This window comes from Calidris pugnax, unplaced genomic scaffold, assembly GCF_001431845.1.
Source record: "Calidris pugnax isolate Ruff unplaced genomic scaffold, ASM143184v1 scaffold24, whole genome shotgun sequence".
Classification (NCBI taxonomy): Eukaryota; Metazoa; Chordata; class Aves; order Charadriiformes; family Scolopacidae; genus Calidris; species Calidris pugnax.
The window spans coordinates 25,931,699-25,958,369 of NW_015090922.1; the positions used below are offsets into that span (position 1 = coordinate 25,931,699).

The following is a 26,671-nucleotide window of genomic DNA, read 5'->3' on the forward strand; positions in this document are numbered from 1 at the left end:
AGCGCGGCGCAGAGCGAGCTGCGGCTCCAGCGGAAGATGCAGCGCTTGCCGCGGCCGAAGGGGAAGGGCCGGCCCGGCCGCAGGGGGGTCCCGGCGGCGGCGGGGCGCAGCAGGAGGGTGGGGAAGTCCAGCAGGCGTAGCGCCACGGCCGGGCGCAGCGCGGGGCCCGGCGCCGCCACCCGCACCGCCTCCACCAGCAGTTCCAGCGCGAACAGACCCTCCGGGGCCTCCGCCGCCATGGCGGCCCCCAGGCCCAGGTCTCGCGAGAGGTGTTAGGGGAGGCCGCCGGCTCTCTCGCGAGAGAAGCGCCACGGGGAAGGCGTTCAGCGTTCCCATAACGCGCCTTCGCAAAGCACCCTGGGAGTTGTAGTCCGTGCCGGCCGTGCGTCCGGTGTCGCGGCAGGAGCTGTAGTCGCTACCCGCCACCCCTCCAGCGCAGGGACTCTGAGAGGCTATTTAGCCCCTGATCCCATGGGCAGGGAGATGAGCAGTTCTCCGTGGCCACCTCTGTGTCCCCAGCGTGGGGCTCGCGACAGCCGTGTTGCGGCCTGCCCACTGTGCCCCAGCCCTCAGCTCTGAAGGCCGCGGCCCAGGCCCTGGTTGTGTTTTCCCCACTGTGGACCACAATGAGTAACAGCCAGGGGAGCAGGGGATGGCACGCTGTGCCCCATCTGCCAGCAGAAGTGGCTGTGGAGGCAGGGAGGGATGTTAAACTGTTTTCTGCCTGTGCTAAGGGCTGTGTGCTGGAGTCCTTCCACAGGTTCTTTTTTAAAATCTGAGATTTTAAAAACGGTGGTTCTACGCTAATTAGATTTTTCTCACTGGCTGTAAATGTCACCTCTTCATATTTAATGTCTCCATCTCTGTAATGCGTGAGTGCCTTGGACATAGATTGATAAAGCCCTACTTTCTGTCCTGTTTCCATGTAATCTGGGAGTTGCTGTGGTCACCCTTGTGGAGAACTTCACTCCTCGCCTCCCTCCTGGCAAAGAGAGTGCCCTTCCCTCTCTGACTGCCCTTCCCTTACACCAGTCTCCATGCCACACGCACAGTAAATACTTGCCAAGGTGGGAAGAAAATTTTGTTCAATTAGTAAGTTGACTCTAAAACAGTGTGTCCTAAACTTATGGTGTTTGGTTAAAGTTACAGTACACCTTCACCATTTACCACTAGGGAAGTAACTAAATGAAAGACCAATCCTTTCTTCTTTTGTTCTTTTTATTTCCTCCTTTTTCCCCCTTTCCTTCCTCTGCCAAATCACAATTGCTTTTTAGAAAAGCAGAAACCAGTGGGAAATGGTTAAAGAATCCAATCCTTCACTGCTGCTTAGGTCCCTGATCATTATGATCATTATTATTTAAAGGACACCTTTCATTAGCTGTTATGTCTGAGAAGAGAGCTAAGGAGTTTGATCTCTGAATTGTGACCAGGGCTTAAGACGTAACTGATTTAAGTTCTCAGTTCCTCCACTGCCTCTATTCTAAGCACCTGGACTAAGAGCTACAAATCCTCTGCCATCAAGGCTGCTAGGGTTTGCGTGTTGCCATTGTATTGACATTGTGGCAGATGAAACAAATGGCCAGTCCATTTCACTGCCACATTCATGTCCTGTCATCAGTCATCTGTTTTCCTTGTGTTTTCTTCTCCTCTAGACCATTCCCATCCCAGGAGGGCCTGACAGTTTAGTTGTCGTTCTCCGTAAGGGAAGAATGACAAAAGACCCCCTGATACATTGAAATGACAGACTTATTTAATGGTGGTCAAGTAGTTGCTCTTGAGATCCCCTGGGAAGACGATAGATAGGCATTTTGTTCATTTTACAGATGGGCATCCTGTGATTGTGATAATTAGTCCAAGATTTCTAGTCTCTTAATTCTGAGAATTGGAATTTTCAGTTTCATGTCCCTGAAAATCATCCCTCTTTCTGTATTTCATTCTGCACAGACAATATAAATAAAGAATACTGAATACTTGGGAAAACTATAGGTGTTAATAAGCTGTGTAAGATCAGCAAGTTAGTGACAAAACAATTATTCAAATAGGGGTATTGATTTTTAGGTTTGCTCTTGTTGGTATGTTTTATTAAGACAATCCTCTAGTCACAAGAACGTATTTCTCTTCAAAATGAATAGAAAGCAGCGTTTTGTTGTTGAGTTGCAACTTAGAAAAAAAGACCTATTTCTTTCCACTAGTCCTAGTTTCTACTAACTGCCATTTTAAGGAGACTTACGGTAACGGTTCTTTAGATTGTATGTCACAAAAGAGTGGTTTAGAAAATAGGCATTCCTCAGAGAGGCAGGGTTATGGAGCCAAGTTTCATTACCTGCTACTGCTCTAAAGACAGCAGGCACATATTAGGACCTGCATTAGTTACATTTAGTAATCTTTTTAAAATAGCTCTGGTTCTTCTCAGTGCAATCTTTTCAGTCCTCCTTTCTTAGACCTAGACTTCAATTCTCCTGTTTTTTTCTAAAAGACTGGAAGACTGAGGAATTTTGCTGATTCAGTGAAGTCTTTCACTGACCTTATTTGTATGTGTGAAGTACTAACATTTCATGTCAAAAAAATCCAACCCAGACAATTGGTATCATTAGCAGCAACCCAGCAACTTTGGTTCAAATCTATCTTTTGGAATGCCTTCTTTTGCCCTGAATTTCTGTAAAATTTCAGATTTATTGATCTTTCTATACAAAGAGAGCTCTCTATACAGTTGTGTTTGTTTAAGGATGTAACCACATGTTAACCTGTTTAAGGATGGAGAAATATGACTATTAGAAAAAATAAATAAAGATCTTGAGACATTGATTTTGCTAGATCTACAATCAAATATACTTATGCTGGTGTCGTTCTAAAGATTGCAGATTTTATAGATCAAATGCTGGAGTAAAGAGCCATGGTTGACCTGGATATAAAATTGCTCTTCTCTGTGCAGAATCTGCAGGGCAATGCTTGGAATTTGTGCAAATATTTAGCCTGGTGGCACTCTGATTCAGAAGGGGGTCAGACAGTCTGCTGGAATATTCAGCTGCAACATAATAGCAGTTCTTAAAATACTCCAGCTTAAAATGCCACCCAGAGAAGACTTATTTAGTCTTTTCGCAGTTGTCTGTTGAGTCAGCCATTTGCAAAAGGGCAATAAACAGGAAGAAATTCAGCAATAAGGATGCCAGCCTTTGATAGCTCTCGGTTTTCATGAACTCTCTTCTTCGGTTCAGAAAAAATGAAAAATTATTAAATACATGAGCAAAGCATTTGAGGTTTTTGCAATGTATTTAGGTTTCTCTCTTGAATCTAGGAAAGGTTTTGAAAAGGAATAAAGTAAAATGAGAATGTTAAATCTATTCAGAAATTACTGTTTGCATATGCTTTTGTATATTGTGCAGAGTTTTGCAGGGAGCTTTGCTGTTTCCTGTCTCCAAATTCAACTTCATGATCCTTAATTTTGTGCTGACCCAGATCTAGTGATGTCTAGAGCAGTGTAAGAACAGTTGCAATGGTATTATTGGCACCGGTGTTTTGAGATCCATCAAAATGAAGGTTACCGTGGTTTCTCCCCACTTCTCAGGGTGTACCCTCCTGTCCACAAAGTGCCCCAATCAGTTGGGTGGTTGGAACAGCTGGTACAGAACCTCTTCAGACATACAGGTCCAAAATACCTCCCTTGTGTTCCTGCCCTAAAGATACTTGTGAACTCCTGTTACTTCAGGTTGATAGCTCTCACATTTATTTTCATTCTGTACTATCTTTAGCAGACTTTGGGAGTGTTAAAATAAGCATTATTTGCTACATTGTGTGTCCCTTCTCCATTGGCAAACACCAATCTGTTTCCTGTCTTTTTAATGATTTCATTGCTGTCTTTACTATTTTACTTTCTCAGAGTGGTGAGAGTTAAGGCTTATGGCTGAGTTACTTCTGCAAAGTCAGCAGGGGTGGCACACAGGATTGTTTTCTCATTACCTCGGGAGGGGAAAAGTGTTGGCCTTTAAGATATGTGTGAATCCAGGGCTTTCACAGCCAGCTTGGAAATACAACCCGTGCCAGCTTGCCTTCTGACTCCAAATTTCTTCAAGGATTAATGAGACTGCGGCAAAACACAGCTTCTGTACTGAGCAGTCCTTGTCATCTTTCTTGGATCTGAGGAAACTCAGTCCAGGCAGACACTTCAAGGAAACATGGGGAAATCTGGCAAATACTTGAAGGAGAATGACACTGTGAGAGCCAACGGGAAGCAGGATGTCACAAATACAGGAGGTTAGACAACTATATTGAACGTGACAATGAGACGTACCCATAAGGGTCACATCTAAGGTGATTTCCTTTATTTTAAAAAAGCTTTTATTAAAGCCAATAGACTTTTTTGCTTAAAACAAAACAATAGTGAAAGGTCAGCCTCAGGATTCAGCCCATTGAATAGTCTTTGCATAATGCCCAGCAAAGCCAATTTCCTTAAATAACTGGGTGTTATTAGCACATGGAGGCTTTACCATCAGTCTTTCCTTTTATTTGATATAAACCATCATGAACTCATTTGGTATTAATGGAAACCCCATGGATTCGCATGCTGTCATTTTGCATTAATGTGTCGTTGTTTAAATTGCGTTACTCCCCATCCAATAGCTGGGAAGCCCTCAGAAAGTTCTCCAAGGGATCGATTTATTTTCTTTGGCTTCATGGTTGCGGCCCATACTTGTCATGCACATATGTACTGAATGATGACAGAATTCCAGGTGCTTAGCCATCCGAAGAGGACAGCTCAATCAGGCAGCAGCACAGTTGCGGGCATATGTTTGGGAAGCAGAGAAAATTCACACCAAAAGTGTTCTTCAAGGTGTGGGGGGTCCTCACAGTTCCTCTCGTAACTGCAAAGCAGGATAGGTCCTCAGTCCCTCTCGGGGTTTAGCATTCTGTCTGTAGGCAGTGATTTTTCAGACTCATCACCTCCTAAAAAGCTACGTTTACAGCATTTCTCTAGCTCAAGCTGGGAACCACTGGGGGCAAATTGCAGTTCAAATATCTGACAGAGCTTCTGACAGCGAAAGCTCTTGTGAGCCTCAGAATGGTTCTTAAAGTCAATTCAATAGTTAGAAGAGATTTCATTAAAATAAAAAATTGGAGATGTCTGCAAATATTTGAGTAGGAAACAGTATTGTGTGCATTGTACCATCACACTGATGACACTCATTGTTTAATCTGTCATAATTACCATTTTAAAGTATGTTTTTTCAAAGGTTTACAGTACAGCTGTTTTGTTTACTGCACATTTTCAACCTCTAAGCTGTTTCTCTTTTTCCCTTTAAAAACAAATTAAAATCAATTTGACTGCTTTGAGAGCTTTCCTTTAGAGAGAGCAAAACAAAAAGAGCCAGGGATGTTGTTAGGCAGAGCTGCAGAGCTGGACCAGGACGCTCAGTGATACCCAAGTGCCTGTGCCTGGTAGGAAGGGGGCAGAAATATTTCATCCCACTTAATGAACAGGAGGTATGATGATGCTTGTGGAGGTCGCAAAAAGAGGAACCAACTAGCCCTGTATTTTTCATGTTCCTTCTTGTTTTCCAAGGAGACGTGGTGGCAGTCCCGTGGTTCTGTAAGGTGGACTGAGAGACAGATGGTTCTCTAATGAATATTTATCCCCGGCTTGCCTGGCAGGGGGATTTCCACTCTGAAGATGAGGTCCTTTTCTTGGCTGACACCTTAATTCCGTGGGTCTCAACAGCAATGCCTCTCCCGCATGCTTCATCCGTTCAAGCTTTTGTCCTTACTCTTACTCTGCCAGGCAGCAAGTATGGAGAACTTCCCAGTGGTGCCCTGCTAACCTCTGTAACTTGCTGACTCTTACTTAACATGGTGGTGGCTGTGGTGTGAAATTTCAGTGTATGGACAGGGCAAAATCATGGCCTGCTACATTGCTTTATTGTTTAGAAGCAAATAACAAACTATGTTTTAGGATGGTAAATGTGGGAGATCCAGCTTCAACTCTCTCTTTTGTCATACGTTTCCTTGGGAAGATCTAATTTCTCTGTGCCCGAGTTCCTCTTGTAAGATATGACCGGTGTTTCGCAGAGAAGCTGGGTGTATAAGTACCCCCTGGAAGGGAACAAATCTCTGGGATGCACAGATCACACAGCATCCCTGCCAGCCCCCCAGGCCCTTGCCCTGTGGAGTGATGGCAAGTGGCTACCATCGGGATTGGTTCGATTGCTTCTGAAATGCAGCACCACAGCCTGGCGGTGAAGCCACCATTCCTTAGCAGGCAGTGAAGAGCAGCTGGAAGCGAGCAATTCCTTATTGCAAGACCCGACCAGCTCCTTCCTGCATTTCAGGAGTGAGCACTGCAGCACAAGGGGAGATGCTCTGAGAGGCCTGTGCATCTGCGTATTTCACCACGTTGCCATGCAGGGCTCTTAGGCGCTAAAAATGTGGCAGCCTGCCTGAGCTAATTACCTCCCCAGCTCTTGAGAGGGCTAGTCCAGGCACGGCACTGTGCTGACACAGCTGTCCTGCTGCCGGTTCCTCGGCTGGCCCCGTGGGGGGGATCCCAGGGCTGCGCTGCTTTGCAGAGCGTAGCTATGCCTGTAGGAACTTTTCACAGGTACTTGCAATGCTGGAGAAGTATTTAATTCACTGCTATGCAAATAGCCCTGTGGGCTACAGCTGGGGAGGAAAATAGGCTTATGCTACATCGTGTAGTCTGCCTGGGCAGAAAGACAGAGTGCTGCCTGTTGTAAACCCCTGACACAAGGTCAGACGAGAGCTGTGCCAGTGCAGAGGTCTGGCCGACCAAACCTACCCCTTGTCTAACTGCCCTGACCTCTGAGCTAATTCAGGGATGTCTTTGGCCCAGTAAGTTCAGCTAAAACAGCTGTGATCACACTAACACAAGCCTTCCTGGTTTTGCTGGTATGTATTTTAAGCTTATTGCTATTTCAGTGCAGTTTCATGCATTTCCTATTTGAACAGTTCCTGTCGGAAGCGTGTATTGTTTGGGAAGACGTGGCATTAATTACTGTGTGAATTATTTGTTGTGTGGGTACCGTGGAAGAAATAGATGGGAACTATTCCAAATGGTCTTTAATGAGTTCAGTCATCCAAGATCCTGATTTCCATCTCATAAATAATAAACTGTCCTCAATATGCTAATTCAAATTTGCCTTTAAATTGCTTATTTTAATTTTGCAGAGGAAATAATCAAGAAGAAAAAGTTCTGTAAAATGCAAGCCTGCCCTGTTTCTGCAGCAGGGCACTCAGAGGTTGCAGTGTCTCATCCTCTTCCCCATGCTAAGTCCTGAGACAGTGAGCACATGACTAGGCTGGTAATGGTTTTATGTTGTGAAGAGTGAAATTTGAAATGTAATGAATGAAAATATATATGAAATCTTTGCTCCATAAAGGAAGGGTTCTTAATGCAACCTTATGCAGAGAGCTCTTTGCCATCTCCTTTTGGTGGGATCTCCAGTCTCAATTTCCACTGCTGATTGTTTGCTGTTTGGTCCAATGGAGGCCAGAAGTGTTGCTCTGACAATAGACCTAGCCTCTGGCAAGGTAATAGTGTGTGCTCAGCAGTGACCCATCTGCTTCATCAAACGCAGCATCAACGGTCTTTTAGACAAGTCTCATCTAGTCTTGCAGTAGCGGGTGATGATTTTTCAAAAGGCCTTCTCATATTTATGGAAGCTTGTATGAGACATGTATGTACCGGTAACTGGACTAATGATTTACCACTCTGTTAACTATAAATAGAAATATTTCTGCTCCAGGCAGGCAAATCATTACACTCGGAGAGTTTGGTACCGATATAACAGTTAGCCATGGGATTATTCTGTTCTAAAAACGTCCTTTTCATTCTTTCTTTTTTCTCCTCTCAGCGTTTTATCTTCAGTAAACACGTATCGTGATGTTATATGAACCTGTGGTCTCTGGGCTGTCTGTAAGTCCTGACTAAACAATAGCATAATGCATAGCAAAAATATTGCAAGAAAAGAAAAAGAAGTATATTTTGGACATGTGTTAGCTGGTCACACATCATTCAGGTTTGTTAAAGTTTGATACTGGATAAACAGGGATGGAAGGTTTGGATGGTCCTGCAGGCACATCTTACTGGAAACAGTCACAGAAATTTCATTTCAAGAGACAAACCAGTGAAAAAACCCAACCAGGTTACTCTATTTCCTGCCCTGGAAGGAATGGCAGCTTTTTGAAAACATTAATATCCTCAGTCAGGCATCACAAATATTAGTTCTCAGTTCCTTCAAGGGATAAAAAGAGATAAAAATAGAAGCCACTCTGAAACCTCCCAGAGGCTGACAAATGCATTCATTCATTTCTTTATAATGATATCTTTCATGAAGGCCTTAACACTGGGAATTCTCAGAGGAGGATTCCTTCCCCCCAATACTTTCTCACTTCTGTTGAAAGCTATCTGTAACATTGCAAGCAGGCAGGGGGTAAAATACTTTCTGAAAACTCAGCTGTGCTTTTGTAGGCTGATCTTAGACAGGGAAAAGGCTCATTCTCCTGAGTGCACTGAGAACACGGTGCTGCAACCTGGAACAGCCGTATTTGGCTGCGGTGGGACAGCCCACGTGAGAGAGGATGGCCGTGTGAGGTTCTCAGCAACCCCTGCACCACCTTGAAAACACATGTAAGAAACACACGCTGCACAAAACAGATGCCAAATTTTGCAGCAGCTTTCATTTTGCTCTCTACTCTCATTCGTACATCTTCCCAGTTTGTTCTTCTTTACTCCAAAGCCTGCATTCATCCTGCTTAGTGGAACCAACCTAGTCACATTTGTCCTGTGTTGCAGGGAAAAAGGGAGGGAGGCTCTTCAGAGCTGTCAGGTCTTCAGATTAACTGACTCCCTCTCTGAGGAGCCTCTTTTTGTCTGTTGATTGTACAGGAACTAAGGTTTGTTTAGCTGGCTTGGTTAAATGTCTACAGTTGAGTGGGGTGATCTTGATCTCTAAATCTTTGGTAAGGTTGGCAGGCAAATGGAGCAGTGAGTTGCTTTATTTTTCTTACACTGAATTTTAAGAGTCTTTTTCCCAACCAGAGTGTAGAGCAAGGCCCAGCATATTGCTTACATCCACACTGGGAGTTGAAGATGGAGCCTGAAATGGTATCGTTATTGCAGGTGGAACTTGTCTGACCAAATGCAGAGTGAACAGAGAGATGAACGGAGGTGAACCCCAAAAGACTCGCTTTCACTCCCCACGCTATAACTGAACCTAGAGCCAATAGCTCAGGGGTAGTCAAGTACATCTAGAGATATGCAGGTGAACTCCATCCACAGTGCCTGCAGAGCTGCCTCCGTGGCAGTCATTCCAGAGCAAGGGGTCGGCCACGCAGGGGAACTAAAGATCCAGGACTGCAGGGCACCACCTGGGTCATCCAGTCAGTGCCTCTCAGACTGCAGAAAGACGTGCCCCAGGTGTGCAGTCCTGTGTGCTGGAGCTCTTCTCACCCCGGGATGCTGTACATTTCCAGGCTTCTCACAACAGACCCCAAGCCCATCATAGAAGACCAAGTGCCACAATAATTGTGCCACAGGAGGAGAACAGGAGAGATCAAGGGCATTTCTAAGTCCTCCCAGCTAGCAGGAGATTTGCTGGGTGACATTTGCAGTTGCTTCCAGACCACGCATTATGCTGCAGAGAAAGACAAACAAAAACCAGCGGTCTCTGATGAGCTAATCTGGAAGAGGATTGCTTCCCCGTTCCAAATCTGGTGATTAGCTCAACCCTGAGCATGTGAACAAGCGCAGACAGTGGATGGATGCAGATACCCCGAGGAGCACTGATGAACCTTGTGGCTCTCAGTGACCATGTTTACACCCTTAACTGACCCAACATGAAGTAAAATACTCTATCTTAAATCCCTGTGCAAAAAGATAAAGGCGGTCAGGAAAAATTACATTGTTCAAGAAAAATGTCAGTCCTGAGAGTGCAACCTTTATTATTAAACTATACTGGTCTAATTTTCCTTCTGTAATTTCCCATGTACACAATAAGATCTTCAGTGTGGGGTTATTATTTTTCTTTTATAAACAAAGGCTGTGCTTTGTAATGTACTGCTGCTTGGCACAGTCTCTGATTGTATAAAAGACAGATCTTAAAACAATGTGCTGTGATCCTATCTGATATGCAAGCTGGAGGATATATCATCAATATAATTTGTGGCAGGATATTTGCATAGAGGTGGTGAAGTGCGTTGGATACTCCTCTGAAATCACACAGGCAAAAAGGAAACAATATTAGCTTAAATAAGTGAGGCTATCAGCTTAACAGATCCATGAATACGTGCTCTATCCAGAATAGGAAATCACAGTTTGCAGGTACTTAAAGCCAGCTAAGATAAAACACGCTGATTGTGATTTTCTGGCATTAATGTATTGGATCACACAGGGAAGCAGTAGCAGAGAGTTTCAGCTGTTGTTGAGGGGTTTGCCTGTGGCTCTGTCACTCCATCGCTGGTACCCAAAGGCTATTCCTGGCCCCAGAGAGGGGGAGCTGCCGTTCTGAAGTTGTCAGTGGGCGAGAGGCGGCGTTCTGCAAACAGCTACCACCATCACAAGCAAAATTAATTGGTTCCTCTGCTGGTATTCTTGAAAGGAGCTACTAAACGAATGGACGTTGCCAGTGCTGTTCAAGAGACCAAGCTAAATTATCATAATAGATGCTTCTGGCCAAAAAATTCTGTGCGTCACTGAGAGATTCTCCCAGGGGTTGAGATACATATTAGTATAATTTAGGGACCAAGTGCAGCTCATGGTGTCAGTGAGTCTACTCATGCTGTGGAAAAAAACGTACTTGAGCTTCTGCAGCAGTAATTCTGGCTACTTTCATATATTCTGTGCTTGCTTGAAGAAAATAAACTGTGCTGTACTGTACAGAATAAAGGGCTCTTCTTGATCAGTATTTATAGTCGTACCCTAGCAAAAATACTGGAGAAGCTGAAAACATCAACTTTTCCCAGACAACCAAAAAACTTTCCTTTATATTGTGCCAGTGGTTGCACCTTCTGGAGCCCTGATGCCATAATGGGATGTGTGAAGGCTAGAGATAATGTAAAGCTCCAGATCTGGAATTAAGCTTCCCCAGTGTGAGAAGTGTTGGTGTTGGTTGTGCTCCACGTCTAGCTGCTTTTTAAGTTGCAAAAGATTTCCACTTCTAGTATAACACCCTGTAAAAAAAGAGCATGCACTGACTTCTCTTGTTAAAATTCCTTTCAGTTTCTGAAGTTTTTTTTCTCCTTTATTAGTTAGGGAGGTAGAGGTTGGTGGAGCTTTGTAAAGGACCTTTTCAGCAAGGGTAAAACATATTAATCATGCTGCAGATCCTGCCTGCTGGCTGATGGGGTGCCTCTCTGTGCTGGTGTACAGGCCTGTCAGAGCCCTGGGGGAGCTGTATGCACACGTGGGCACCTGCTGTATGGGTTATCTTGCAGGGATGGAGAACAGCTGAGAGATGAAAGAGTGAAAAGCAACAAAGTTCTGCCAGATGCAAAAAGTAAATGAGCAAAAGGAAACCCAAACCTATTAGTTTTCACTGTCACTTTCTTTGTTACTTCTGTGAACAAGTGTGATATCCAAGTTAACCACATTGTCCTTTTTTCTTGTCCTTGTCTGTATATGTATCTTTGCATTTATTGATAAGTTTTGTTGTATAGTCAGCTTCCAGGAGAGGTAGGCCAAATCAGATGTTTCTGCTCAAAGCTGTAAGTCTCCAAGTAGGACAAGTGAGTTTGGTTTCTTCCCTGAAAGTTCAAGATGTTTTGGCTTGCTCCTAGAATCCTCCATGGGCTACGTTTAGATGTGGTGTTGGGGGATATGGTGTGGGGGAGAACTTTGTAGAGTAGGGTTGATGGTTGGACTCGATGATCCCAAGGGTCTTTTCCAACCTAAATGATTCTATGACCATTCTGGTTAAATTCAAGAGCTTGGTTCCAGAGTCTTTCCTCCATGAAGGAGATCAGGCTTCTTCCTTTGAGAGCTTGCTCCTGACCTGAATGACAAAGAAACTGGAAGAAGGGCAGGGTGAGGCTGGGGAAGGTTTGCTCGCTGATGTAGCTCATTAGAGGACTTCACTGCCTTGCTACTAAGCCTTTTGGTTCTGCCAAGTTTCTTGATGAGAGCTGCAGGAGTAACAATAGAAAAGTAGGTCAGGAGTAGATCTTGTAAATCTACTCAAAGGGCCAAGAGCACAGTTTATGTTGAAGAAGAAGAAAAAAGAGAAAGGAAAAAAAGAAAAAAGGAAGATTTTAGTGTGAAGAGAAGGAGAGGAAAGCCAGAAGTTTAGGCAGGACTTCGTATGTGAACTAGGTTGTGTAATTATACACCCGGTTGCAGACTGCTTTCTTACAGCCTCTGAAAAATTCTTCGGTTTCTTCAGTAGGGCTTTCATTAGCACTTCTGAATCTCTTATTCTGCAATTGCTGTTAGCAGTAAGGCCAGCCTGCCTGCCTGCAGGGATTTTGACTATACACTGGCTGAGCAATGTGCTGGCCTGCTGTATACACATTCCAAGTGTGTAGCTGCACCCCTACTGAGACCCAGGGAAAAGCAACAGCAGAAAAACAAGAGCTTTTGCAGGATGGACGGTTTCCTTTGAAATGTAGTGGGCATGTGATTTCTTTAAAGGGAAGAAAATCAATAGAAGGATTTTTTTAGGCTGGAAAAAACACCATCCCCAGTGTTGTCTTTGGGAAGGAACTCTCAAAACACATCTTGGGTTGAGCAATGGGCCCTGCTTATCCAGCATGCACACCGCATACACCTCGACTTTTTATTTAGCTGAATTTTCTGCCATGCTGGCAAAATTTCTTACAAATAGCCGGTGCCATGATTTTTTTCTATTTAGGCCCAAAATCCTAGGAGGTTTCTGTGACAAACAGTTTAACTCCTGACACAGTGAACTGTAATCTGATTTTAACCAAAATCTGATGGTGGCTCTTCCAGCACATCCATTATTCCTGCTAGCTTCCAGAAAATATTGTATACATGTACTTTATATATGTATTTCTTCTATGAATTAGAACCCTTGTTGGCTGTTAGGATTTTTGCTGATCATTTGGTTTTGAATATTTTTAACTTGTTTTCCACTTTTGTTTTCCTAGCAGTTAGAATAGGAGTTTAAGAAAGCATGTTAATGTGATCTGGTTAAATTCAAGAGCTTGGTTCCAGAGTCTTTCCTCCATGAAGGAGATCAGGCTTCTTCCTTTGAGAGCTTGCTCCTGACCTGAATGACAAAGAAACTGGAAGAAGGGCAGGGTGAGGCTGGGGAAGGTTTGCTCGCTGATGTAGCTCATTAGAGGACTTCACTGCCTTGCTACTAAGCCTTTTGGTTCTGCCAAGTTTCTTGATGAGAGCTGCAGGAGTAACAATAGAAAAGTAGGTCAGGAGTAGATCTTGTAAATCTACTCAAAGGGCCAAGAGCACAGTTTATGTTGAAGAAGAAGAAAAAAGAGAAAGGAAAAAAAGAAAAAAGGAAGATTTTAGTGTGAAGAGAAGGAGAGGAAAGCCAGAAGTTTAGGCAGGACTTCGTATGTGAACTAGGTTGTGTAATTATACACCCGGTTGCAGACTGCTTTCTTACAGCCTCTGAAAAATTCTTCGGTTTCTTCAGTAGGGCTTTCATTAGCACTTCTGAATCTCTTATTCTGCAATTGCTGTTAGCAGTAAGGCCAGCCTGCCTGCCTGCAGGGATTTTGACTATACACTGGCTGAGCAATGTGCTGGCCTGCTGTATACACATTCCAAGTGTGTAGCTGCACCCCTACTGAGACCCAGGGAAAAGCAACAGCAGAAAAACAAGAGCTTTTGCAGGATGGACGGTTTCCTTTGAAATGTAGTGGGCATGTGATTTCTTTAAAGGGAAGAAAATCAATAGAAGGATTTTTTTAGGCTGGAAAAAACACCATCCCCAGTGTTGTCTTTGGGAAGGAACTCTCAAAACACATCTTGGGTTGAGCAATGGGCCCTGCTTATCCAGTATGCACACCGCATACACCTCGACTTTTTATTTAGCTGAATTTTCTGCCATGCTGGCAAAATTTCTTACAAATAGCCGGTGCCATGATTTTTTTCTATTTAGGCCCAAAATCCTAGGAGGTTTCTGTGACAAACAGTTTAACTCCTGACACAGTGAACTGTAATCTGATTTTAACCAAAATCTGATGGTGGCTCTTCCAGCACATCCATTATTCCTGCTAGCTTCCAGAAAATATTGTATACATGTACTTTATATATGTATTTCTTCTATGAATTAGAACCCTTGTTGGCTGTTAGGATTTTTGCTGATCATTTGGTTTTGAATATTTTTAACTTGTTTTCCACTTTTGTTTTCCTAGCAGTTAGAATAGGAGTTTAAGAAAGCATGTTAATGTGATACACCACTTCAGTTGAAGTAAAAGCCCTTCAGCGTACTCATTTACTCAGAGAAAGTGGGACTGAGAGAGGAGCAGGATTTATTCTTACCAGTGTCATCCTTTCATGTGGAAATTTACCTTTAAAAATGATTTTGCATTTGGGACAGCTTCCTGTGGATCGGGCGCTTTCTGTATTTGGTGGTACAAGCCAGCACATTTCCCCACCCTCAATCAAACTGAGTGCAGCGCTGTCTGCTGGTTTTCCCCTATCAATAATTAATACCTCAGTTGATAAGCAATGAACATTTTATAAAGGCCATTTAAACAAAACAGAACAATGTCTTCCTTTGCATCTACCAATGAGAGACTTTTTAATCTCTCTTCTGCAAATTCTCTCATTTTCCTTTTGAAAGTTGGAAACCTCTCCTAAGAAAGCACCGACAGGAGGCTCTTCATTATCATCATAGCCCAGAGTTTTGAAGGAATGCTGTCAACTTAGACAACTACATTTCTGCCTGAAATGTTTTACCTCCTGGTGTTATGAGGACAGCGTGAAACTTACTCAGAATTTAAGGAAATATATTTCTCCTTGTGTTTCACTTTTACTTCTTCCTTCTGACAGCATTTTTCTCCCTGCCTAGCCTCAAGGTCTCCCTACAGCCCATCCCTGAGCTCCCTGTCCTGGTACAATGAGGGCACAGGCCAGTTTTACACATACAGTTGCAGAGCTCCAGTCCCTGTGCAGGAGTCACAGGTGTGAAGCACTGAAGCTGCTCTGAAATTAGGGTTGGGGTTTTGTTTTTGTTTTTAGTTTATATGAAAATCTTGGTGGTTACTCTTTAGACAACCCTATATTTATCTGGAAAATAGGTCTGATGTGGACGGAGGTAGTTCTCACCCACAAATTCCCTTCTTCTGCAGCTGCATGTTAGAGCGTGACCTGGAGGCCTCTGGAAAGGCACAGATATACCAGGGCAGGAGCAGGGAAGTCATACGCTGAGGAGTAAGTAGCCCTCAGGGAGTGATGGTGATGGATAGGAGCTATTTATATTTTGGGCAGTGACCACAAAAGTCCAACGTGGAGTGGACCACTGCCTGTACTTGTTTCTCCACTGGAGGAGTCCCCAGGGAGCAGCACGCCATGAGTGGTCTCACACAGTTGGCAGAACTGACTGACCTTGTGAAAATCTTCCTGCATATTCTCACAGCTACGAGTGCCAAAATGCATATTAACTACCCTGAAAAAATGTTCTCTGCTCAGGTGGACGTTTGAAACACTAAATTATTTTTTTTTGCTTGGCCTTTGCCTGGACTTGTAGCAGCGGCCGCAAAGGTGCTGTGTGCTGTTTCCAGATCGCTGGAGGTATCTCACCCACCTACCAGGTGCCTTTTGTTTCTGTTTGCAGGCCCTTGGTGTTGAGCTGTTTCTCTGGTGTTGTTTGGCCCATTCTCAGCGTTCCCGTGGGCAGTGCTGGTACCTGAGCCGAGTCACAGGGTGGTAGCTACTGGCTGAGGATCTGGCCCATCATGGGCTGCAGTGTCCCGGCAGAAAAAAACTCCAGTAAATAACATGCAGTTCATAATTTGCACTTTGCAGTGAAGGATTTAATTAATTTATCTCTTGGCATTTTATGCTTCATTTTTTCATGCTTTTCAAGTAAAATGTAACACTTTCTGAGCTACATCAGACTCTTTTCCATTTTTGTTATGTTTCACATCTTTTCCTCACATGATCTTTCAACGGCTAGCATTTCCCAAGTGCTTTCTAAGAAGCTGTATAATCATGATTATAATAAGTATATAATATAATAGTTGATGCAGTTTTACCTAGTTTGCTATTTGTAGTGTACATTAACTTAATGTTCCCTATGAGTTACGAGTTTGCCTTTAATAATGAATTGTGTGCCTTACTGAATAGGTTTTCTTTCTCAGGGAGCTCAGTACTGGTAGTTTTAGTTAAAGAAAGCCCCGATTGTCCCTTATCTTTCTCCCTCCGTTCTGTAATTGTTATTATACTTAATTTCTGGGTCATTTTCAACCAAAATTATGGGCAGGCCAGTGACACATTAAGATTTAGATAAAGCAGAATTGATAAACCAATTACTATTTTGAAGATAGGCTTGAAAATATTTGGAATGCTATTGTTACAGTCTTCTAACACCTCTAAGCTGGGAGTTACTTGGGTAGGGGGAGAAAATGAGTCTTATTTTTTTTCCCCGTTAAGTCGGATGATGCATGTGTATGGATTGCTTACTGATATGACTCAATTGTATGAGCAGAATAACAATGATCTTACTGTGTTCTCACAGGAGTATTTCTCAAAGATTTCCTATATACCTGAATTTTGTCCCCCCATCCCATTGCTCTGTCTTTTAATTAAATTTTACCCTGAATTGATTACATCTAGATTTTCCCATGGGGCTGTAGAAGTGAATTTACTTTTATTCTCTATCTGTAAAGCTTGTTGTTTAAATCTTCTCTTTCTCTGTCTTTTTTTTTTTTCTAAGATTTGCTGATTGCAATTTGATTACCTGTTCAGCTTTTTATAAATTATGTTACTCTAATTGAAGCCTAGAAATAGAAATCCAATAAAGGGCTCTAAGTTAACCTCAGAAATGTTTGATTTCATATTATTCTGTTCTGTTCATCTCAAGATTCGGTGTTATAGTAGATGATACTTTTTAAGCCTCTGTAGAAAATACTAAATTGAAAAAAAAACAACAAAGCAGAATACTTGCATTTATTCAGTAGCTCTCCTTAGAGACTGCAAATTTGGACAGATACTGAGACGATTGTAATTTTCTAAATAAGACAACTGTTATCTTGGTGGAAACCAGGACGTTTTAAGTAAGATTTTCAAAAAAGCTTAGGAGGAGTTTAGAGGCATGAGCTTCATTCAAAGGCAGATTTACACCAGCGAGAGACTCCTCTTATGTGGAAGGGGGACACATTATCAGAATCAGAGGAAAAAGCAAATTCACTTTGTATGTGTCTCTGAGTGAATTTTGCTTGTGGGCAAATCTGGCTATCTGCAGCAGAAACGTGATATGCTTTAGTGCTTCAAGCTGTCCCGAATTCTCACTTCAGCATTAAGTTGTGCATAAACACTTGTCTGGCTGGAAGGGCTTTTCTTCGCAGCCTGCTTTCCCAAGGCAGCGGTCCCAGCAGCACTGTCCCCAGCAGAGCGTGTCCCACGTGTTTGGCGCAGCGGCACTGCCACGTTAACGGTGTGCTGTGGGACACCATGGAGCTGGCTCCTCTCTGGCTCTTCGCCTTTCAGTCCCACGCTCCTCCATCTTCTGACGTGTGGTACAGAAACCCTGTACTTGGCTGCGGCTTAACTGAATTACTCTGGTGTCAGCCAGGCCCCGTAATGCTATCAGGGCTGGTTAACATATATATGAAGGCCATGGCTCACCGCTGCGCTTTCCGTGACACATGCTCTTGTCAAAGGCTTTCATCACACAAACGCATTAAAAAGTCGTGACCGCTACTGAAAAGATCCCAAAACAGGTAAAGAAATCGAGAAGTGGCCCCCGCCTTGGGTTTGGGTTGGGGAGGGGAATCCCTTGATTTAGTTGCTCCTTATCTTCTGTGCCCCCTCAGTGCACGGTGCTAAAGCAGTTAATGCCTCACTGGGTTCGTGCGGAAGGCCTCTTGCCGCCAAACACCTGCAATCAGTAGCTGGTCATGTGGCTGAAGGCACATCACCCCCTTCTCTGAATGCCACAAAGCTGCAGGAGGGGCACCCTATGGCGCCTCAGGGCAGCAGTAAGCTCTAGGGTACGTTTGTTTTACGTGTGGTCAGCAGTTGTGTACAGAGGGTCTCTGTGGAAAGTATGGTGTCCCCCAGGATCAGAGATAGCCTACTGCCCGTTGTGAAAATGGGATGATGATGACAGAACAGTGCTGAACCACACCAAAGGCCAATTTGCAATATGTTGCTCATATTGTGCGCTCGAGCAATTATTATAATCCGTTTGCCTGTAAATGTGCTTTCTGGTGTTATATCATTAACCTTAACAATGTCAACACGCTCCCCATATGCAGTTCCATTATACGGCTTCACAGGGTAGGAGTGTGGGACATGTCTCACACAGGGAAGAGTGTTCCCAGCCCAAGCTTCACCGATGCCTGAGGAGAACAGCAAGTGCTATGGATGGAGCCCGGCTGCAGAGAGGCACTTGCTTCGCTGCACAGGGAAATGGGGAGATGTTTAATCTGCTGCTGCCTGATTGCTGCGGGGGCAGGAGGATTTTCTGCCAGAGGTTTGAGTCCTAGTAAAAAGCCACATCCCCAGGGAGCGGTGGTGTCCACAGGGCGGTATGGGCAGAGCAGCTGCAGGAGCACGCGGGAGGTGCTTCTTTCCTCTGGTGTTCAGGAACATTACTGCCGGTTAGTACCTGTGGAAGTAAGAGAGGAGACGAACCATGTTTTCAAGGTTTTGTGCTTTGTGAATGCAAAGAGGTTGTTTTGAGGCTGTTAGCCACTTACACATATAATAGAAATAAAAAAAACACAGACCAGCAACCTCAAAATGTTCTCTTCTGCACAGAGGTCTGCTTGCAGGACTTAGACTGTATATAGTTTTTGCAATCAGCTAAAATGTAACACAATTAGGACTTGTAAACTTAAGGTTTTTTTTCCTCTAACAGCTCACAATATAGTGCAAAGAGCAATGAAGTAGATACTTCGTTATTCACTTAAGTCAGAAAAAACTTACTACTGGTTCTCTTACCTCCAGATGAAACAGGCTGGTCACTTCCAGTGGGATTGTCACCAAGAAGTTTTCTATGTAAAGATGGCTATTATCTACTGTATTCTGCTCATGCTGCAGAAAACAGTGTCCTTTCATCAGCCACACTCTGTCAAACTGCACAGTCTCGCATTGCACCTCCTGGTTGGGGCTTGTCTGCAGGTGCCTGCTGCGGAAAGACTGGGGTACGTGCAGGTGCACCTCACACCCTTTGCAGCAGGGGTAGCCACTGGATATTTTGGGGCTTGCTTTATGCCTCTGTGGCCTTTCTTTCTTACAGCACTGATCTAGAGCTGGGAGAAGGGATCTCAGCCAGCTTTCTGCTTCCTACGCTTTGGAGAGTGCCTGATCTCACAGTGGGTATCTGGACATTGCCACTCAGTGGAGGATGCCCAGCTTCATTCATGCAATATGCTGTGTTGGCCGTAACGGTCAGTGATAACTGATGGTCATTTTGGACAGAAGCATTTGGATACTGTGAGGATGGGCTGCAGGCAGACCTCTGGGCACGATGCTGCCTAGTTTCCTGCTTTCAACTCTGCCTCTAAGAGGTTAATGATTTTTCTTGGAGCATCTACATAATATTTCTGATAGATGGGAGATATATTTGACTTCCTAGGAAGGGTTGCAATAGGCCACCCATTCTACATGGACTTTGTTGAGAATCACTAGCCAAAAGCTGACTCTAGTCACAGATTTTGGGAGGTTTGCGCTGGCTTTAGGACAAATGTCAGAAGCCCAAAGAGCAACAAACTCAGGCTGTGGTGGGGATTTGTTCTAAGGCCACTCCATGTCTGACACATGCGCTCTGGCATCTTTCTTGTGTTTGCTGTGTCCAAGCTGTTACTGTCCCAGTTGTCGCCTCCATTCCTTTGTCATAGTTTATCGCCAGCAATTAAGTTGTGGTGGAGTGAAAAAAGAGACCTGTATCCATGTCAGGTGCTGGGGTTGGTGTTCCTGTGCAAGCTGCCCGTCCCTGCTGGTTCACTCTGCAGGGTAGCAGGCTACGTGCTCCTCTGCCCCCTGCCACCGGCTGGGGCGAGGGGACGTATTGGCAGAGGACAGGACTGAGGCAGTTTGGGGAAGACCCAGTCCTCTAGCCCAGACCTTGGCATTAGTCTCAGCACCGTTTCCATCTATCAGCACACTCTCTTCTGTCCAAATGCACGTGCAGAAATAAATTAAGAAGTTTTAATTGGCCCTTCAGCAGGTCAGTCACTTAGCATTATCATCAGGCAGTTGACCGTGGGCACGTTTGCCAGTGACCCAAAGGAGTCCTCTTTTTGTCGTTTAGCTTCCTGCAGATGGATGTTGCTGCTTTCGTGCCCGGGTGCTGCTGGGGTCCGGGTGACACAGCTGGGTGCTGTGCTGCCCGCGAGCAGGAGGACTGACAGGCCTGGGCATCCCCCTCTGCTTAAGCCCTGCCTGATGAGTGCTACTCTGAACCCCACGCTATTTCTCTTATCAGTGGCAAAGGGATTATTGATGAGATTCTCCAGGCTGAGTAGAAGACTGAGCTATATAGCTGCCATTGGAATTAATGACAGTTACACAGCTAAACCCACCCGCTGGCTTGGGGAAAGACGGCTTCTCCCTGTCTCTGCTTGTTCACTGGAGAGCACTGCTGTAAGAAGTTATAAAGTAGCAGAGGATGCAGTAGTTTTCAGTTGCTGCAGAAGCTAAAGAGAATTAGATGCTCTTTTTTTGCCAGATCCCCAGCTGCCATAAACTGGATGCTCTCTGCCAAAGTCAACAGAGCTGTACCAATTTGCTCCAGCTCAGGATTTGGATCTTTCAGGCTGTAGCAGAGTATCTGCCATTTCCCTTTGCAGGCAGGTGAAACACTAATGAATATGGAACAAGATCTTGCAGTCTGGGGACTTTAATAAAAAAAAATATATTAACAAAAATCAATGGAGGGCCTTGCTCCTGTCAGCATTTGTTCTGTCATACCCCCCTGCCCCATTCCTTCTTTGTTCACTGTGATTGCATCTGCATTGCTATGGTAACTAATGAATGATTATTTAATTTACCAATCTCTGCATGCGGCAGTTTAGTGTTTAAAATATTCCAGCACTGTCTGTCAGTGCATATGTGTGCATACACATATGCACAAACACATACTGTCTGTCACACAGGAAATACTAGAGGTGCTTGATATTCTTATTTTAAGCTAAATCTGCTTACCTGTCTCTTCAAATGGGACATGAGAGCTTTATCTACTGTGACGATGGCCACAAGCTAGACAGTATGTGCAGATAAACATAATTGTGTCATTGCATGTTTACTGTCAGTATGTGTCAGCTGTCAGCCAGCACACCTGGAGTGAAGGCAGCACCATTTACATCCCAGAGGACTTCTGTCCAACACCCAGGTCTTAAGAGTTATTGCATGTTCACAGGAAGTTTTCAGAAGAAAAATGGTATTTCATGTTTGTAAGAGCCAGTCTAAAATTGTTATTTTGGAGGAGTGAAAGGAGAAGAACCACTCTCACTGGCTTTTCAAAGGGACAGTGGGCCTTCAGCCATCTAAAGTCTTCGAGAAAAGGATAAATAATTGTTGCGGGAATGCTAGGGCAGCTACATGCTCTTCCTTGGGGCTGATGTAGGTGGGGACTGACTGAAAAGGTAGATCATCTTCTGCTTTCATCATGTTTTCTCCCAGCTCCCTACCTATTTCAGTGCTTTGATGAGCTGGAGATTTTCAGGAGATCCCTAGACACTCAGATACGTTTTTGCTTGAAGGGGACTTGGTTTTCTTCTATCTTAAAGAATTGTGCAGCTGACTTTTAATTTGCAAAGGGAATACTTTCTCAGTAGAATGTACTCCTGCGACAGGTGAAGCTGGTAGTTTTAATAATGTACCTAGTTTCTTTTTTTCTTTTTTCTTCTTTTTTTTTCTGTGACTGCTTGAGGAAACGGGGCTGAAAGAGTGAAGGGACAAGAGTGACAATATATAGATCCAGGCATGGTATGCTCTTATGCTTGCTGGGTGGCTGCAAGAGAAGTGACATGTTTGCCTCCTGGAGCTGGTGGGGCCTGAGACCATCTCAGAGGCCCTTTGCTCAGGGCCTGAGGGGAAGAAGGTTTGCCTGCGCTTGAGGAGAAGGAGGAGATTTCAGGTACTCTGGGAAAAGCTGTGAGAAGCTTAATGCTGCACAGTCCTCCAGCTCTGCTCACGTGGGAAAACACGGCAGATCAGATTCTGCTGGTACTTTACTGCCCACGGGCTGCAGGAGGCAGCCTGCTTCTTCTGCCCATCCTTTCAGCCATCCTGGGATGCTCAAAAGATAAAAATTCCAAGCTGCAGGCAGTTGTTCCTGCCTCACTTAGGTGGGATGTGCACGTATGTATATATGCAGTCTGTATTTGTAATGGCACAACTCAAAAACAGCTGTTTTGCATAGTTGAAATCTCCTGGGTATGCTCCCAAACCCTGGCCCCAAGAGCAGCTTTTGACCATGGTGGCTACACTTCATTGTGGTTTCAATCTGAAACGGCAGAACCAAGGGCTGCTAAATCACGTCCTATTGTTGATCTATAAGTGTGCAGTGATCCAGATAGGTAGTTTTATTGCTGGTTACATGAAACAATAACTGGCTGTATGATGGCCCCTGGTTAACCTGTGGTAAGGTGAAAGCAGGGACACTAGACTAGAACAAACTGTTATATCCCAAGTTTGATTTAAGGCTAAAATGGGACCTAGATCCACCCAAACTGTGGAACTGTGGGGTCATTCTGTAACAAATGTTTCATTTCATTGCCCATATCCAAAGCTGACAGCTTCAAAAAAAAAACCCCTCGTTCCTGAATCTTGATTCCCTGTGAGCATGAAGCAGTAGAGCCCTGGTACAGAGACAGGCGAATAGAAACTCTCCAACTTCTCAGCTCCTGCAGCTCTCTCCCTCTAAGTCCATGTTAAACCTGGAACTCTGCTCCCAAACTCCAAGGAGCCTCATTTAATTGCTTTAGAAGCCCCTACGGTTCAGGACGTGCCCATTATGTGCTGCACTGTTGCTCACCTGGAAGCTATTGAGTGTCCCAAAAGAAAATTACAGCCATCTTACAGGGATGAGTCATCTCTAACAGCTGGGTGAGAGATGTTTTTCTAGTTGTACACAACTTTGAGGTTTAAAAAAAAAAAAACAGACAAGAAACCCTTTTCTGTTTCATATAGTGCTGAAAACTAGTTCCTTCTATTTTTATGGGGAAAAAAAATGCAGAAAGAAAGATCCTCACTTAGCATAGCCAACAGTTCATTAATCAACTCACATCAGGTGAAAAAGATTCAGCATTACCGGCCTCCCACATTCCAGAAAAGTGCTCTGGCCACAGAAGTATCAGGGATCTCCTTTACAATCTTAAGTTTTTTTATGCATCATGGAGCAACGCCAGCCTGTGAAAGTGAGAGGCTGACTTTGGTAGGTAGTTAGTAGCTTGGTGATTTATAGTACCTGCCCAGCGCACAGGGGTCCTAAGTTCAGGTCTGTGGGAGCCCAGGACTTTAGGCTCTTGTCAATTCTAAGCCTCTCTCGGGTTTTGACCATAAATCACACCCTAGAGATGAAAAATCTTTCCTGACAAAAGTTCTGGCAATGCTGCCACGTTTCACTGCAAAACACTTGTTTCAGCTGCTTATTACTTTCTGATAAAAAAAAAAAATCATTGAAGAACTTAATGAACTATCTCTAAATGTTTAGCACTGTTACATCTTTCAGAGAGCTTAGAAAAATTAATTTTACTGTATTTTGGATTGCAAAGCCTTTTGTAGGTTTCCAAAGACCTTTTTTTCAGGGTGGTCCATTTTATAGGGCTTAGTAGGATCTGATATGCATCTTTGATATCTTAGCTCTTTGGAGGACTTTGGTGCACAAAACCCTGGAACACTGTGTAATAAAAAGAAAAATAATTTGCAAAGTGTGAAAAATATACACTTCCCTGTGGATGAAAAATGAAAGGAAATAGCTATCTTCTCCCATTTTTAGCAGAGCAAATGAAGAGTTACCTATTAGAGTACTTGATGCCACAGAGGGGTGATGACAAAGAATAATTTTGGTGGCTTTACTGGCATCCACATGCACAGATTAAAAATTGCATGAAGTGTAAAAGCAGAGAGGCTGTTCCAGTGTCTGTGGTGACCTCTGGCATAGCACAGAACCAGGATTCCTCTGCTGACCTGGTTGTGAAAGGAGAAGGTGGCCTGCTTTGCTTCTTCCTAAAGGCTACATCTGAAAAGTGTAGCTCTTGCACCTAGGCAAGCTGCCCTGCTTGTTTTCTCACCCGAGGACTCTCTCCCTGCTCAGAGGGCTCCTGTGTGGGATTTCTCAGCTGTTAAACAAATGAGAAAGGCTGATGAATCTTTAACAAATCCTTCCCTTCAACTGTTTGTCAGACTGAGGAGATAAATAACACTGGCAGTCCCATCCCAAGTGCTTTTACCCAAGGCAAGTCCTATCTCAGCTGCTAACAGAAAAGTGGCATTTTTTATTTTGCCCAAGAGACTCACTTAACCCATTCGTGGCTGCTGGCTGCAGCCCGTCCTCTGGGCTTTCTGTTCCTGATTGCAGCAGATGGATACTGAGCTGACAGAGGGCTGTAAGACAACACTTGAGCCTTACTTTTATGAATAATTCCAGCAAGAAGAAGACAAAAGCATAAAAAGAATTTAATCTATTTGTCTGCTTGTGTGTACTGTACCAATGGGGAGAAAATGAGCCAGCAATGCGCCCTTGTCACCAAGAGGGCCAATGGAATCCTGGGCTGCATAGGCAGAAGTGTGGCCAGTAGGTCGAGGGAGGCCATTCTCCCCTCTACTCTGCATTGGTGAGGCCACAACTGGAATAGTGCATCCAGTTCTGGGCTCCCCAGTTCAAGAGAGACAGGGAACTACTGGAGAGAGTCCAGGGAAGGGCAACCAAGGTGATTAAGGGATTGGAGCATCTCCCTTATGAGGAAAGGCTCAAAGAGCTGGGGCTCTTTAGCCTTGAGAAAAGAAGACTGAGAGGAGACCTCATCTATGTTTACAAGTTTCTAAAGGGTGGGTTGAAGGATGATGGAGCCGGACTCTTCAGTGGTTTCCAGCGATAGGACAAGGGGCAATGGGCATAAGCTGGAACATAGGAAGTTCCATTCAAATATGAGGGAGATCTTTAGGGTGAGGGTGACAGAGCCCTGGAACAGGCTGCCCAGGGAGGTCGTGGAGTCCCCTTCTCTGGAGATCTTCAAGACCCGCCTGGATGGAGTGCTGAGTGATGTCCTCTGGGAAACCCTTCTTTAGCAGGGGAGTTGGACTAGACAATCTCTAGAGGTCCCTTCCAACCACAACAATTCCGTGATTCCTCAAAAATGAATTCAGATAGAATAGTGAGGATGCTGTAGGCTTACAGTGTTACTGCCAAGCCCACACTTTCATGCTCCTTATCCAGTCTGCCTGCTCTTCGCATGCAGTGGGCTCAGGGGGAGAGCATTTCTTCCTCCCCACACTGAGACCGGCTCTGTGCTGAGCAGTAGCCCCGTGGTGCAGGATGGTGTGTGGGTCTTGGCCCTGCGTATACAAAACCTGCACGTGTCATGTGCCAGCCCAGCATTTTAGCGCAGATGCGGTGTTGCCCTGCTCTGGCTGTGCTTTTGCTGGCTCTGGAGCAAGCTCAGGTGTCTCTGCTCCACACCTCCATTGCACAACGGAGGCATTTCCTTGGAGTCAAAGGAAAATCCTTGTGGGACTGCAGCTTGCGTTGCTCAGGGGGATTGCCTGCTGTATGCGTGGGTATGTGACCGTTCTGTGGGTAACACATCTATTTTGTGCCGTGAGATCAGGCCTGAAGTGTCATTTCTTTGCCATTGGTCTCCCTCTGGGTTTGAGACAGTGAGCTCACTAGCTTACTTATTTTTATCTTTACTTAAATATCCTTAAACTAAATCTTTTACTTAACCATCTTTATTTAAAACTCTAGTGTTCATGACTAGAGTCAGCATTTTTAGTTAGTTTCCTACTTGGGAAGCACTGATAAAACATGAACAAAGGCATAACGGTCCTTTTACTCTCTGAGTACCAGCCAGCAGAGCTAGGCTTTGTTTGTGAGCTTCTGAAGTAGCCAGGGACACAAGAGAGATGAGTACACTTTAATGTTGTTCCTCTCAAGTGTCACCTTGGGGTGACTTCTTACTTATAAAACTGCTTGGGGTTCTCTCAAGCTAAGATTGCTCCCAGGCAGCACTTTTGATCAGGCATGACAGTGAAGTACATGCAGTGAGGCAGAGCGTTATGTGTGTCCTGCACAATAAACAGCAGCTGGATACAGGGACGATCCGCAGCAAATCACTGCGGGCTGTCGCACAGCTCTGCCGGCTGTCCCACGGGCAGCCCCAGGCAGCTGGGACCTGCTAGTGGCCTCCCCCAGTGCCAGCTGCCCAACTGGGGTGCAAGTTTCAAAGGCAAAAAGAGCAATTTTCTGAAATGCTGGTTACATTTTGTCTGTCTGGTGGACCTTTCATTTATTTCTTAACACTTCAGCAAGAAACAGCTTTGCTTTGCTTTTCCCCGCCCATCGCTGGC

At 44.5% G+C, this 26,671-nt stretch overlaps 1 protein-coding gene across 1 annotated transcript in view; it reads right to left on the reverse strand.

Moving 5' to 3' along the window:
- The window catches only part of MAP10 (microtubule associated protein 10), a 20,632-nt gene extending 3,025 nt beyond the window's left edge, over window positions 1-17,607 (reverse strand). Inside the window, exons 1-3 of the mRNA XM_014950491.1 lie at window positions 17,444-17,607; window positions 2,231-2,334; window positions 20-259 (exon numbers count right to left, since the gene is read on the reverse strand). Coding sequence (XP_014805977.1) covers window positions 20-259; window positions 2,231-2,334; window positions 17,444-17,607 — 508 coding nt within the window. The remainder of the gene's footprint in view (window positions 1-19; window positions 260-2,230; window positions 2,335-17,443) is intronic.
- Between the last annotated feature and the right edge of the window lie 9,064 nt (window positions 17,608-26,671).